We start from the raw sequence: 16,012 nt of genomic DNA on the forward strand, positions 1-16,012 counted from the left end.
ACAGTCAGTTCACATTCTGTGCAACGTTTCGGTATATTTGCCGCCATGTTGATAATATAAATGCTCGTTAGTTTCCCCACAATGCAACTATTCTGTTACCTTGCGCCAGGTAATTTCCTCCTCTCGCCGAATAGCCCCATGTTTGTAACCGTTTATATATAACAAATATATTTTTCGAGATCCTTATATATTATCAAGCACAGAAACGATCAAATTATCCATATCTTCCCTGTAAATTTTAAAAATTTTGCTGGAAACGGACACCCAACTTTGGAACTTAACCCGTATTTTCTGCCAGTGTTGTATTTCTGCACAGTATGCAAATGCTGTTTTTATTTTACAACTAAGCATTACTACTGTCAAACCATTATAAGTGATATAATAAGTTGTATCACTGCGAGATTCTACGTGTTTCACTACTCTCGATTAACCGCATACTCACCATCACTGGCGCGTCTGCTCTCTACTGTTGCTCGCCAGCTTCAACCTGCTCTGAATGTTAAGATAGTTTTTGTGCTTTTTATTATTCACCAAGCACAGGTTGGTTTATTTTCTATTGCACTGTCGCTTTTATGTCATGTGTTCAGATGCTGCATTTATGTACAAATCGTGAAAAGTTGGTAATTTTTCAACAATTACTTCTGCTGGCTTGCTTGGATTTTATCTATACTAAGTGGGGTATTGTCACCCTGCGCAGCACAAATCTTCTGCTAGACAATAAGAAGATAGTATTGTAATTTTCGTCAATTCTTTTCAGTTGTGTACTCAAATTAACCTGCAGAGACCAATATCTAAGAAGCTTATTTATGCAGGAATTATGTCTTTGACTATAGTACCACTCAGGGCAACTTTAGTGTATATCTTTACTCTTTTGTCATCGTAAGTCTACTAGGGTTACCAACTGGCTTGTTTTTCAGCGGTCTGATCAGAAATATTGCTGTTATTTTTATTAAAGTCGGTGACCGCTACAAACTTCTTAACAGATCCTTTATGACTTTTTTCTTTCTTTCAAATTTGTATCTAGTTCGAAATATACATTTTAAAAGTACCGGTGACTTTCATTCTGTAAATCTAAAACTGTCACCTTTCAGCCATCTGTTAACAGTTAATATATTTTGTTCATCTGTTTAGATAATTTTTAAAAAAAATAACAGGGACTATATCAGGGGAAAATTTGAAATTTACTTGTAAGGAATTTTATACATTTCTTGAGAGTGAAAAAGGACTTCTTAAAACGATTTCCTATAGTTGAAATGTAAGTTTAAAGAATAAATTTCATTTTCCAAATCTAAAATTGTCATAAAAGATTAATATATTTTTGTTCACCTGTTTCGGTAATTTTAAAGAAGTGGCAGTTACTGGTAAATACAACAAATGAGCTGTGCTGATTTCAGTTTCTCATTTAATCCTTTCGCGAGGTATCCGTACGATTGTGCAGGTTGTGCGGATACCAACTTCAATCACTAATAATTATATATTTTTGTGTTGCATTTTATTTCTTCGGCCGGGAACGACTCGCTACATTTTTGCGGGTTACACGAGTCGTACAGATTCGTCAATCCCAAACGAGAGTGTGTATTTCTTTTGTTTGCGGTTGATGTTTGGTGGGAGTTTATAAAGATGTTAAAAACTTTCCCGTACGGAAAGGTTTATAGGACAATGAATCTATTAATCTTATTAGTGAATGTACTAAGAAATATGCAGAATACAGGTGCTAACGCACTTTTGTTCACGATAGTACATTTCCTTCCTATGGATGGGGCTGAACAGAGATACTTCACACTTAGACCTGTGTCATGGGGAATTTTGAGGGTGCCAATTTTTTTTTTTTTTTTTCAGAGTTGCCAACCCTAAATTCTATCCTATTCTAACCATCCCCCTGTTCTAGTTGTTAGCGCGTATACATTTGGTGCACGTGGTCCGGGGTTCGATTCCTGTTCACAGAGCACAAAAATTTTAATTTCATAATCATTCAACTTCCATTGATCGTCCTTCTTCTTTAGTCTAAAGAACAGAAGTGTGGGACGTTAAACTAAAAATTCAATTTCATTGTGCGGTTCTCTTGTCTTCTCTCTTTCAATGAGGTGATTCGTTTCTGTGTGGTTAATATACGTAAGAGACATGAGTTCGATTCCCGGTGGAATGTCATGTGGTTCGGATGTCATCTTAAGTTGTAGCACCCTTACATCTGTTATAGCCTCGATGCGGAAGGGACTCATATTATTTCACACTCCGTAGTAGTTAACAAGATGTCGATTAGATATACCTAGCTCAAATGTCACGGTGTAGATGAAGTATAATCAGTCCATACAGTGTAAGTTTCACGCATGAAATACTTCGCTGGGAGATAAGTGTGTAAGATATACATTTTTCTTAGCGCTTTACAGTTAACATAAGTCATTGTATGATGTTCGAGAAATGAGTATTTAAAGCACTAGGGTCGAACAACTGCGTAATCTTAAAGCTTACCAAAGTTGCCATATGGGTAATAGTAACTGGAAATTCTCGTAGTCTCCTTGAGCCTAAAGGATACAGTCATTATACGTTAAAAAGAAAAGAAAAAATTGAATAGTGCCTACCCCTGCGCGTACGGCGTTCTAGTCTTCTATATTACTTAAACTCTACCTTCGTCCTAGGAACTTCGTTCATGTTTAAGATTCTATTTTCATTATATTTCGGTCATTTCTGTGACCAAGATCGCATGCGTTCGTGATTTCAGCTAAGATTATCTCTGTGATTCCATTCAAAATAATGTTCCTTATCCTGTTGAAAAAAAAAAAAAAAAAAAAAGCCTCTGAGCGTTCTAGAAATCACTCTCATTGTCAATTAAATTTAACACTGGAAACTTGAATCCAGTCACTTCCTTGAACTAAGCTCTTATCCATAAGATGTTGTAAAGAATTTAAAAAAAAAAAAAAATTTCAGTAATTTTATTTGCCTGCTTCTGCTCACTTCAGTTTCAGTACTCTACAGTGGGTGGCGAAACGTGTCATTCTGTGCAAGCATCTAGTAGTTATGTAAAATCGCTAATGGAATACAAACTCTTTAAGCATTAGGAACTTTAAAAAAAAAAAAAAAAAAAAAAAAGTTCCACGATTATGTACCGATGCAAAGTGAGATGGTGATGATCATATGGATGATAAGGATGGAGTCCAGAAAGTAGTAGGGAAGGGGAGAACCCCGAGAAAATCCGTGCAGACAGTGATTGTCCACCCCAAGATTTACTTGGCGTGGGCTGTGTTTGAACCAGAGACCCCATGCACTAGAGGTGACCGCTCTACCACTGAGCCACCGCGACCCTATATGAAGCTACTTTTGCATTGACTGATAGAACGTATGGAATAGACATTGCAAGATGAAAATAATACTAAACTTTTTTATTCCTAGAACCTGAAATACTTTCCAATATTCGGGATGTGCTGAACCAACCCCATTGTGGGGTACAAGTCATTTCTCTGGGAAAAATCGAGAAGAGTTAGTTTATTCGTGGAGTGAGTTTTATTTCAAATAGTTTACTCAAAAATGACTCGTGATTTTGTTCATATTCCATTAATAACCTGACAATATGGCATAATTCATTTGTCCTGAACAAATCTATGAGGGGTAGTTTATTCGAGTGAGTGAAATATTTTTCGGACGATTTTCTCAAAAACGACTCAAGTCATTATGTTCATATTTCGTAAATAAATGTTCCATTAATAACGGCAAGATTCTAGAACACAGGTTCCCCTCCAGGTCCACTACTCAGAAGCCAAGTTAGGTGAATTACGACAAAGTAAATCATTTCAAACTATTAACCAAAATACCACTTGCATAAAAGGATTTCTTCTAATAATCTACATTATAAAGTAATAGTGGGGGGATGGAGCCCCCCCTCACACACCATAAACGTTTATTATGTTAGAATATATATCATTAGAAGAAATCCTTTAATGCAAGTGCAATTTTAGTTAATTAATAATTCCAAATAATTACCTAACTTGCCCTGCCTTGTCGTAATTCACCTAACTTGCCCTATAAAACAAAAATAACTACGAACAATAATATTAGTTAATGCAAAACAATATAGTCATTGCGAACAAATGAATTTCAAAGAACACCACACTGTATGCCTATATATATATATTGTAATATCCCATGTGAAGTTGTTTATAAACAAATACACGCATCAAGTGTTTATAAACACCACCAGGTGCTTCATCAAGAGGAACTTCCACCAGAGGGACCTGCTATCACCTGCAGACGACGTTTAGTCCCTCCCACGGAGCAGAAGACGAAATCGAAGCAGAAGCGCCACCGCCACCCAAGGGACGCTATAAATTGGACAGAAGAATCCAGCTCAGTACCAGTTCTCTGGTGACCCTCCTCTAGTCTGATACGGACTCTTGGAGTAACCTAACCCCAGGCCTCTAGTCTGCTACGGGACTACGCCTATCCTATCTCCTGGCTTAGCCTGCTACGGGGCTATGTCTGGGAATCCCAACCTCAGCCGCTTAGCCTGCTACGGGGCTCTGTTGGAGATCCTGTCTGCGACCACTCGGTCAAAGACTACCTTTTACTTACCTTTTTAAATAGAGACCAAATTGTATAGTATTTTTGTACAAATACTCTTATAGTGGATTTTTATAATAAAACTGGTAGTGGGAGTCGATTCCGGACACTCTTTTTATTAACAGCTCTACCTCTTCCTTATATGAGACGAAATCACACAAAGTTTTACAATATATATATCAGACAAAACCGAAACACAATAGAAGCAACAAATAGAAAACTAATATATATATATATATATATATATATATATATATATATATATAAAATCATCACGGAACACATGAATTATAAAGCAGTATATTGTATTATATAAATACTTCGACAGATTCACACAATATACACCTACCACGTCTACCACCATTAAACAATTCAACGTCGACTCCGAAGACGAAACAATAGAATTTGGAATAAAATAAAAAGCAACTGAAAATAAAATTTGTGCATATAAAATCAAGGATATAACAAAAAATTCATTTATCTAAAATTATAATTAATTGAAACATTATTATTACTTTATGTATGAAACAATAGACCTACATATGACTAGTGTGGTTTAGTAAACAAACATGGTCATAGACTATTCAAAGTTTGAAATTCAGTGTTATTAGTTTCGGTGACAAAATATTTCAACGATAAGAAAAAGTATGCAAGAAAAGAAGACATGAAAGAATAAGAAGCGGTAAGAAACCAAACCAAGATAAGGAAAGTATATTTTCCTACTTCTCTAAAGTGGGACGTGTGTTCTAGAACCTTCCCGTTAATAACTCTATAGTATTTTGTGAATTATTTCTTACGGGAAGAACCACAAGGCGTAGTTCATTGTTGGGAATTAGTGTCTTCTCAAACTACTTTCTCAAAAACGACTCAGACTATTTTGGTCGTATTTCATAAATAAACATTTCATTATTATTCTTATAATATTTCATAAATCACTTCCATGACAAAGGGTGTTTTTAACAATTTTGTAAAACACCACTCATACGATTTTGTTGTTACTTTATAAAGAATTTCTTTAATGACTCTAATATATGGCATAAGTTATTTCTTATGAAAAAATCAGCAAGGGGCAGTTTACTTTTGAGGATTATTTTTCTTCCGTCGAAGTTTTCCAAAAATGTCATATAATTTTGTTCGTATTTCAAAAGAAAATGTTTTATAAATAATTGCAGCACTACATGATTTAGTTTAAGGAATTGGAGCGCGAAAGTTTAGTGCAATAGTCCGTACTTTTTATTTCTTTTGAAATAATAGAAATAAACTGGATTAATCCGTTCCTGAGTCCCACGAACTCGAATTTTCAAAGTAATTTTCACAGTAAATCCACTGCAGTTCAAGGTAAAATATTTAAAATATTCGAATAAAAATTTAAATTAATAAAATTAAAAATATAAAAGAATAGCAATGAATGTCACGCGAGATGCTTTCAATACAGCTTCCAACAATGAACTGAACAAAGCTATGGCTGATCCGAGCGCTGGGGAAGCGTATGCACAAACTCACACGAGGAATGCGCTCGGCGTTCTGATTCCGGTGCAAGATTTGTTTGAATTTTTCGTTCTGTTTTCAAAGTTATTCGCGTCCTTTGGCTTCACACTCAGGATAGCAGTACTATATCTAAACAATAATCAAGTTTTTTGAACACCCTGGTTTGATTATACTTTCTTCCTTGCACAAGTAATTTGTCCCCTCAAACTGTTTCACCCACCTTAAGATGTTGTGCCAGTGTGGTACTTGTTTATCAGATTTAGTTTTATCAAATCTGAAGAGTAGTTACCGATAAGTTTCTAGAGTAGCCTCCCTTGCCGCTAACGCCACAATTTTGCATATCAGTGCCACTAGGGAGCAATTCTGGAATTGGCGAGTTTTTCAGTGTTGCCAAATGAAACTCTGGAGAATTTACCTTTCATGTTACAGCGGTATTTCCATAATAAATACATTGCAACAGCTACAGGTAATTTTTCCTTTTGTATTGTTTATTGTGAATTGTCCTGTATGAAGATAGGAGGATCTGAGGGAAATAGATTAGCACAGGATAAAATCGAATGACGTAGTTTCGTTCCTGCTGCGCTCAACCTGTGTGTTCTGTAAGCCATATAGTTGTTTCTAGTAGAAGCTTTCGACATACTGTATAGTGTGATGATCAAAAAAATTAATTAATTAATTAAAATAACTAACTTATTTTTGTCTCTTAATTTTCAGTCATGAAGAAGTCAAAAGCTGGAAAATCTCATGAGAAATCGAAAAAATATAAGCAAAAGTCTGGGCCAAGAAAAAGAAGTGATAAATGTTACGAAGATGGCGACAATAGGGATGATGATAGTGATAGTTCTCTTCGCATGAGCAAACTGAACATAGAGGATAGATGTTCAGGTGGGCAAGTATTGTTGCAATTGTTGCAATGTTGTAATAAAGCATATCTTTCGTATTGTAAATAAATACATTGTACTTTTAAAATGTGTAATTCACATGCAAGACTTTAAATAACATTATTTCCTGTACGCATTGTAGTGCACCAGAGTTTCGGATATTTTCTAATTTCTTTATAATATTATTTCAGAATAGGTCATGATATTAATCAAATTAATCTCCTATATATATAATCAAATTAATCTCCTAAAAGTAACAATAATAATAATAATAATAATAATAATACTTAAGACAAAGATATCGAAGTTTCTTAGATGATATTCGCATTGCAAATAAAGATGTATCTTTTTTTATGTCATAAGTACCAGATCTTAAATTGAAGTTATATTAATCGAAATTACCCTCATGTGTCGTCGATTTGTCTGAGATGCCCTAATCTGTACTCAGAACATATTTGTTCTTTCCATATATGATGTGTGAGATGATTATTCAGCGAGGCATAATAAATTCAGGACTTTCGAGTGAAAATGCAAATTTGGTAAGCCATATGTCATTGGTCGGAAAGAATCTGTTTATCAGTTTATACGATTGTCCCAAATCAATATGGCAGTTCAAGTCTCAGAGCAATCATCAACATGACCCCAAAAAGAAAGAAAAAATATCCAGATGGCTGGATCTTCACCGCATAAGGACGAAATATTCGGTAATAGAATTTCAGAATCAATGTTAATATAGGTTTTTTAGTTTATTGATATTGACTTTTTTTTAATTATTTAATAATGTAATAGGGTGCTTATTAATAATGGACAGGTTTAGTATGACATCAATTCCAGTGATATTCGTTAGCTTTATTTGTTTCCTGTGGATTACAAAGTTGTGAATTGCTTATGAAATTCCAATAGTTGTGTTTTGTATTGACTTAATAAAAAATATTACAAGAGATAATCGTAACTTCTGTTTAATTTTCTGAAAGAGGGAAATTCAAAGAGGAAATAGATCAAAGATAAGTAAAGGAAGGAAACGTAATTGCATGAAACTAAAATGAAACATAAACCGGCCCATGCTTTCTTTACCTAGCTGGTGAATTCTTTGTAGCCGAAAATGTGAGTTTTAGATCCTTGCAGGTAAGTTGAGAGCAGAAGCGGCAAAATCACTTTAAAATTGCGTATTGACGCGAGATTTAATTCTCTCTCTCCAAATTCATAATGGTTTTATTTTATTACTATATTATTATTTAATAAGGAGGAATTATACTGTTAATAGAACTATATATTCTTGTCGGTATTTTCCAATATTACAGAAAAAGTTTTCTTGAGTCAATGTAATTAATACATCCCCTTAGAAACCAATAGTTCCACTTTTTGCATTCACTGTGGAAGTACCGAACAATAGCTATATCATATTAACACACTTTATAGTGATGCTTCTTCTGCGTTGTTTTTGTATATAATCTGACTTTGAACTAACAAGTATATCTATGCTTCAACCTTATTGTAACCACTTCACTCCAAACAAACGTTGATTTTACAAATTTGCAATTGTTAGATTTGTCAGATTTCAACACAGTTATGATTTGTCCTATTAAACTTTAGCCGAAGATAAATGGGAAATTAACAATTGAAAATTCCGTTTTGTTTTTTAGAGAAGTGATTCCATTAAGGTTATACCTCTCGTCGGCTCATAGTATTATAGAAAAAAAAAGTAGGAAAAAAGTCTGGTAATCTTGGATTTTAATATAGCATTCGTCTTTGTGGGTTTGTTCTTTAAGAAAAGAATAGTTTTGATAATATTTGGTTAAAGTCGAATAGAACGAATCATAGTTGCGTGGAGACCTGAAAAAAACCTAACAGTTACAATTTGGAAATCACCGTCATACAACTAGTTTGGTGTGAAGTTGTTACACTAAGATTAAAGCACAGATATACTTCTTGTCGACCTACAGTATTGTAGGTTATATATAAAAATAACAAAAAAGATGATGATGTTTTATTATAATAAAGTGTGTTAATATGACATAGATATTTGTCGATATTTTCTTGAGAGAATGTAAGAAGTGGAATTAGAAGTTTCTAACAAGAAGTATTAATAACATCAACTCAAGGAGACATTAGAAGTGGAGCATACAGTTGAAAAAATTTTGTAAATTTCTGCTGAAGCAGGTAGAAGGTAGAGCAATTACACACAGGTATAAGGAAAAATAGACCTTAGAGCTCCGCTGCAAGCTAGGAGAGAAAATTTAACCAGCCAAAAATTAACTAATACAAGTAGCGTTAACTTTCTTAATTTTATAGCTGCTCCGTTGTAGCCGTGGCGCTTTTATTCCTCCTCCATCACGTGATGAGTTGTAGCTCTGATAGTCTGTCGCCTGCATCCCGTAGTGACTTACAGTAAATGCTTATGCAATTGTTTGTAAATATAAGCATATGTTAATGTTTATAAATAAAACCACATGTGAAATATTACAATATGTAGGTCTATTAGCAGCTTAGTTTCTTTTTTAAAAAGAAGGAAAAAAACGTTTGAAGAAGATAACAAGAAGTCATTGAAACCTAGCGTCGGTACGTTCTTTTAACATGTAGATACTTTAGTGAAGTGGTTATCAATAGATATATCGCGACACATTGGTGTGTCACGCACTCCCATAAGGTGTGTCGCAGGATTTTACAATTTTAAAAAAATCAGTACACATTCATTAATTAATTAAAATCAATTGTGAGATAGAGTGTACCAGTCAGGTCCTCCAGGGACAGCAACAATGCTTCGTAATACATACAGTCCTACTTCATAGAAATTTATAGTTTTACACTACTATTATTTGCTATAATTAATAAGAAAGCAAGTGTGTCGTCAGTGAAAAAAGATTGAGAGCCACTGCTTTAGTCATTACAAAAAAGAAAAAAACTTTTATTATTTTTTCCAAACTTTCATTTCTGTATTATTGTTAATTGTGTTAATTATTATTACCTCACTGTGTGTTGAGTTTCCCTGATGCTGCACATTGACAACAAATTTTATGCGTGCCGGATGTCTTGCGGGAATGCTTTATTATTTGAATGCATTTGATTCGGATTCTACCGTAGTCTGTAGATCCACGTATTATATAGTCTTTTGAAATATTGAGATAAAGAGAGAGAAAAAAACTCCTGCTTTTAGTCAGTCCCATACACATAATGATTATTAGCCATTTATAAATGGAGACAGTCTGTCGCGGGAGAGCCGGGTTCGATTCCCGGCGGAAAATCAAGTAGTTCGGAGTCCACGTTTATCAGTAGGTCCACGTCTCACATAGCCTTGCTGCTGACCGGGACGTTAAACTCAAAATCAACTCAACTCAACGAAACAGTCTATTTTGTTATCAGGAGTTCCTACTTCCTAAGTATTCTTAGCAGGGTATGGTGACAAAAGTAGAGCGTTCCTCTGATACAAAGGGTACATCGTTCGATCCCAGGCCATGTGAGTTTCTGGTTTATAACATCGTGCTAGATGTTGTGGACAACATTGTGAGTTTTCTCGCAGGGTGTCTGTCGGTCACGAAAGTCACGAAATCAGAAAACGGTCATGAAAGTCAAGAAAAAGTCACAAAATTTAGTCTTTGGATCTTTTTTATCTGTTTAAATATAAGTACAGATTGCAAAATTGTATTCTACAAAACATCAAAATTCAGCACCAAAAATGTCTATGCTCAAGTTTAGACTACCAAATCGCTAGCAAAACACGCTTCTATCGCATGCATGAAAATTCAGCCTAATTCGCAACCAAATTCCCTCTTGAGAATGTTGAAACTATTTATTATATGGGGAAGAAAAAGTCACGAAATTTCATTTCTCTGTCTCGGGGTTCTTCTATTTCCGTGTACACTCTTATTCCACCGTTTTATTTATTATTATCATTATTTATTTATTTACTTAAATAATCACTTACTTTCATCGATCATTCATCCAATTTAGCCTACAGGTATAATCATGAGTCTACAACTAAAGATTTCATTCCAAAGAATTCTTTACTTTCGTCTGCTTGGTACTGTGCTTATATCTATGGTACCGGATTTTCTTCCCTATGGTACCGGATTTTCTGATGGAAAACTTTCAGACATGCTGAGTCACTATTTCTGATTTCTCTTGGAACATTATATCTACATTCTATCCGTTTCCTCCATTACATTGTATTCATTTTCCTGCGAAAAAGTCTAATTTTTCATATATTCCAACGTTCCTACCTGTAAAAAGAATGCAGTGTTTCATTTATTTAGCATTCCTACATTTAAAAAAATCAATGTTTATTTTATTCCAATATTCCTATCTGAAACAAAGGCTATAATATAGCTATATTCCACTTATTTACCGGTAACTATGTATGTCTAAATTTGCAACATTCAGTATTTCCTATGAGATCTAACTTTTGGAACAAACTCTTATATTGTTTATCTGCAATGCGTATTTCAGGAGATGAGAGTGGTGAAGATGAGGATATTAGTGAGAGACCATCCGAAGCACCATTTCCGGTTGCTATGTGGGATTTGGAACAATGTGATCCGAAGAAATGTTCCGGACGCAAACTGTCACGTCATGGCCTTGTGAGTACTCTGAGACTCGGTCAGCGATTTAAAGGGATAGTGCTGACACCTATGGGAGAAAAGGTAAATCAACGTTAATATTGGGTAACACTCCTCTCTTCACCACTTCTTTAAGGGTAATGTTATGTAGTTTTGTGAACACACTGTACTTGCCCAAGATGAATCGTGACGACAGTACAGCGTTGATGTTCTAGTTGTAAACGAATTTATGAATTCCTTGGCCCAGCCGGAAGATCACAGGACTCGTATTAGAACGACAGGACCCCTCCTTGAAAGTTAACCATCAGATTAAGCTTTGATCAATATTCAGAGAAGTAATGAAGATTTCTTTGAATTGTTATCAATAGGCAGCCTAAATTTAGTATAAGCTGTTTATATGTAGTTTAATAGCTAAATCCATGCACTCACTATAAACATGGTAAGTAGTAATCAGGTTCTACAGTCATAAGCACAACGTAAATTAGGCTACAGAACATGCAAAACAAAAGCACGGAACATTGACAGGGTAATTACATGCAGTAGCAACTATAGAAAGTCAGGAGCAAGATTCAGTCAATCAGTCAGAACACACACCAGGATTCGTAGTGACCAAATTGTAAACAGTAACATTAATTAATTAATCATTCATTATCCATATCGTACGTAGCATTCAACATTATACATTTCACAATTATATTACTTTTATTTATCATAAATTCATTGACTATCACAGTGTCGTAAATCTAATAATTATCTTCTTATTTCACAAATTAATATTTTGTCACTGGAATCAGGTGATTATTTATATTATGTTATTACGGTGAGTATCCCCGTCTTGTTTATGGTTAAAATAATTATCTCTTAAGAGTAAGTGCAGAAACAGATACGAACAAACAGCGTAAGCATATAGGAAGCAAACAATGCTTGTAAACATATTTTCATGTATAAAATTTTTAATTAATTCATTCATATTGAATTTTCTTAAGTTTGGATATCACGCGGCAGGTTGTATCGAATTTGGTTCTAGAGGACGAAATTAACTATTCAGTACCCCATTATTTTCAACATCAATTGATCTTCAACCAAATTTTAATTTTCAATTTATAGTAAAATGTTATTACCAGTCTTTTACCTGGATTACACTTTAATTACAGGTATTTATTTTGTTTTTTTGTTATATTTAATGTTAAATTTCAACATTTAGTAAGAATCACACTTAGTTTCATTAGCAAACGTTTTTCTTCACAATCAAATTTGTTCGTCTTCATATAACGTTAGCTTTTCAGGTGCAGAATTTTAAATGTTTATTTGCCACTAAACTGAATGATTCATTTAATAATTACAAATGAGATTAAATAAATTATAAGAATGCAATAACAAATAAATGACTATTTAGACATTAATAACACAAAGAAATTTTATATTTGTAGTGCCATCACATAAGTTGAGGGGACATTACAGTTGTCGTAAATAGAGCTGATATGTAATAAATGAAAATTCCAAGAGAGAAAAAGAAAAAAGAGTTAACAGAACATGATATGTTGGATGAAGCAAGACGAAATTGATGTAGTAACAACCAGTGTTGCAATTTAAGTATACTACAGCTGAATCTATGCATTGTCACATGATTATTCGGTGGGGTCGCGGAGGCCCAGTGGTATAATGCTCATGTCTGGTGTATGGATATCTGATTCGATCCTGGCTTCTGCCAAGTAGACTTTGGTATATACCAGTAAATACCGGTACTACATGCGTTTTCTGCGAATTCTCCCACTTTCTTCATGGCATCATTATCATCGTCTCCTTAAGCCTCGGTGCATAATCGTGGGACCTTAAACGTAAGAAAAAAATACATATATTTCGATTAAATACATACATTATTATTTCAATGAGTTACTTTTTTTTTTCCAAACCTAACAACATTTCAACGGTTCTTATTACACTTAAAAGAAGAAAACCACATCAGCACAGTTTTTTTCCCCCGATTGCAAAGGTTGGCTTGGAGGCTCAGACCTGGCATCTTTGGTTTACTGTTTCCGAAGATACCCAAAGTTGGACTTAGAAAATGTTTAGCTCAAAATAGTCATAATCAATCCACTGATTCTTTTTTGGAGTAGGGTGTACATCAGGACGAACAGACAAAGAAATGTCGAAAAATCACTTTTTTCGGTATATACAGCCATGAAACGTGTAAGTCCGTGAAATCTTGAATTCGACTTTTTTTTTTCATGATCACCATAGGGTCATTCCATATGAATTCAACACAGTGACTTAACCTCATCATCTTAGATTTTAATGAAATTTGGTACATAGATGCCCTCTAGATAAGCTAAGAAAAATACCAAATTTCAGTTTTATATATCAACCGGTGTTGAAGATAGGGCTATGTAAAGTTTGCAAAAAAATCCCTAAAATAGCGTGTTCAATGAATTTTGAAATTAGAATTGCTGCTTTCGTAACTGAGCTAGAGAGCTGGTTGAGATGTCATTTTACAATATTTCTGTATTATGCAACATCATATAGGCTAATACAGAATTTGTTTTTTTTTAACTCAAAATTTTACTTTAAAATTTTTCAAAAAGTACATATTTTAAAATTTTGAAATTAATTCCATGAATAGATAGTATGGTTGTAAAACACCTGACAAAAAATGAATTTGGAATGATAATGGGTTCATTGTTTAAAAAAATTCAAGACTAACACTTGATTTTTCAAAAACACTCTGTACGTAGGGTAATAACACAAGAATGCTAAGTTTTACGCTTCTTTGAAAATAAAACTGAACACTTACTTGAAGAAAGAGTATAGATAAGTCCATAGTAAAACATTGAATAAATAGTAGGACATGTTTATCATTTCAAGTTTGAAAAAGCCACATTTGTTTAGCATACGTCACTTTCAAGGTAGTGGGAATTTTAGGATTCACTTTTGTCAGAAAGTCCACTGCAGACACCCACAGAACATCAGCGTTTCTTGGATATGAGAATGATGAAGATGGCCCAGGTGGATGAAGAAAAGTTATTTTTACTTCATCAAGTTCTTCATTTTTCTGTTAATCATATCTGAGCCACCAATTCCTTCATAGACAGCGGTGACATAGCCTGATATGTCTTCTAATTAAAATTTATTTGGAGATTTTGACACTTCCTTTTCCAAACCATGCAAATCATTTGAAAAGTGTTTCACCAGTAATGTTGATGTAATTTTGGAAATGAATGCATGATATTGCTGTGTTTCTTTGATAGTCAATGCTTGATCGAAGCGACATTCCAGGAACATTTCAGATTCAGTATGGTTGAGTAGGCAAAGTTTACCTTGGTAATGTTTTCTTCTGCCCACTCAAAAAGTTCTCTTGGTGTTTGAATTTGATTGTCATAGGGTCTTTAGAAACTCGCTCGAGTTGCCAGTCTCTTTACAGAACTGCGTACTCCATCGGAAGGCTCTTTTCCATGTGCTATAGCGAAAAACTACCGGTCTCCTTTCACTTTAAAATCTCCCTCATGAAAGTAGAGGTTCAAAAAGTTTTTTCTTATTTTTGTATTGCGCGGCAGACCTGTCGGAAAAATAAAAAATAAAAATCTTGTTTGGAAGTTTTTGAAATTTGGATGTCAGAAATGATGAGTCTTTTTTTAAATGGTGTAAACAGCAACTGTATTGTGCTCTAGGCAGTCAGAAACAACTACATAATTAACATGTTCAACTTTGTTTCCTGTTTGAAATATATAACAAAAGGATGGATTGTGACGTGTTGGCTTGTCCAGTGGAAGCCCTGTGCTTCATCTTGAAATGAAATGAAATCTTTAAGTTTAACGTCCCACGGTTATGCCGGTTAGACTAAAGGAGACGGTGATAATGAGAAATGAGTGAAATGGTGGAATGAAGAAAGTGGGAGGAAACGGGAGAACCCCGAGAAAACCCACGAGCACGGTGTTTGTCCACCACAAAGTCTACACAGCGCGAGCTGGGATCGAAGCAGGGACCCCAAGCACCGGAGGTGAACGCTCTACCACTGAGCCACCGCGCCCCCTCGTGCTTCATCTTGTAGCACTATGCTATAATTTTCAGAAAAATCACAGATGACAGCAAATTTTGATTCTTTGAAATTTTCTTTTGTGTAGTCAAGGAAGGCTCCCTGTTGCTTGGCAATGAACTCATGCCTACCCGTTAACGCTGCTTCAGTTCGTTTGGTTTGTTTAGGCTTGACGACCTTATATAACAGCGAGGTTATAAAGGATTGGACATACTACTTGAAGTGGCATCTGAACCACAACTCGGTTTCCAGCTAGGAGAAATTTTGTGGGCTCATCGGGACCCCTTAATTACAAGGCAAAAATTATATTCAACTAACACAGATGATTCAACATATGTGAAAACGTTACTATGAAATTCACACGATTTGTGGCATTTTTGCATTATTTTTTTACAACAATTGTTTTTTATATAAAAAGCACCTGGCTTATTAAACCACCTTGGTTCAAACCAGCCAACCTTGCTGTTGTACCAGTGCTGTATGTATTCTTTTTACGAACCACGTTTATT

The 16,012-nt window shown here is 34.5% G+C and overlaps 1 protein-coding gene across 2 annotated transcripts in view; it reads left to right on the plus strand.

Moving 5' to 3' along the window:
• LOC145680377 (18S rRNA aminocarboxypropyltransferase) overlaps positions 1-16,012 on the plus strand; it is a 35,144-nt gene that overhangs the window by 1,385 nt on the left and 17,747 nt on the right. For both annotated transcript variants that reach the window (XM_081750807.1, XM_081750806.1), the window contains exons 2-3: positions 6,754-6,924; positions 11,364-11,557. In XM_081750807.1, the coding sequence (XP_081606933.1) occupies positions 6,756-6,924; positions 11,364-11,557 (363 nt within the window). In that variant the 5' untranslated portion in view covers positions 6,754-6,755. The remainder of the gene's footprint in view (positions 1-6,753; positions 6,925-11,363; positions 11,558-16,012) is intronic.

Source organism: Thermobia domestica, chromosome 3 (genome assembly GCF_964235325.1).
Source record: "Thermobia domestica chromosome 3, izTheDome1.hap1.1, whole genome shotgun sequence".
Classification (NCBI taxonomy): Eukaryota; Metazoa; Arthropoda; class Insecta; order Zygentoma; family Lepismatidae; genus Thermobia; species Thermobia domestica.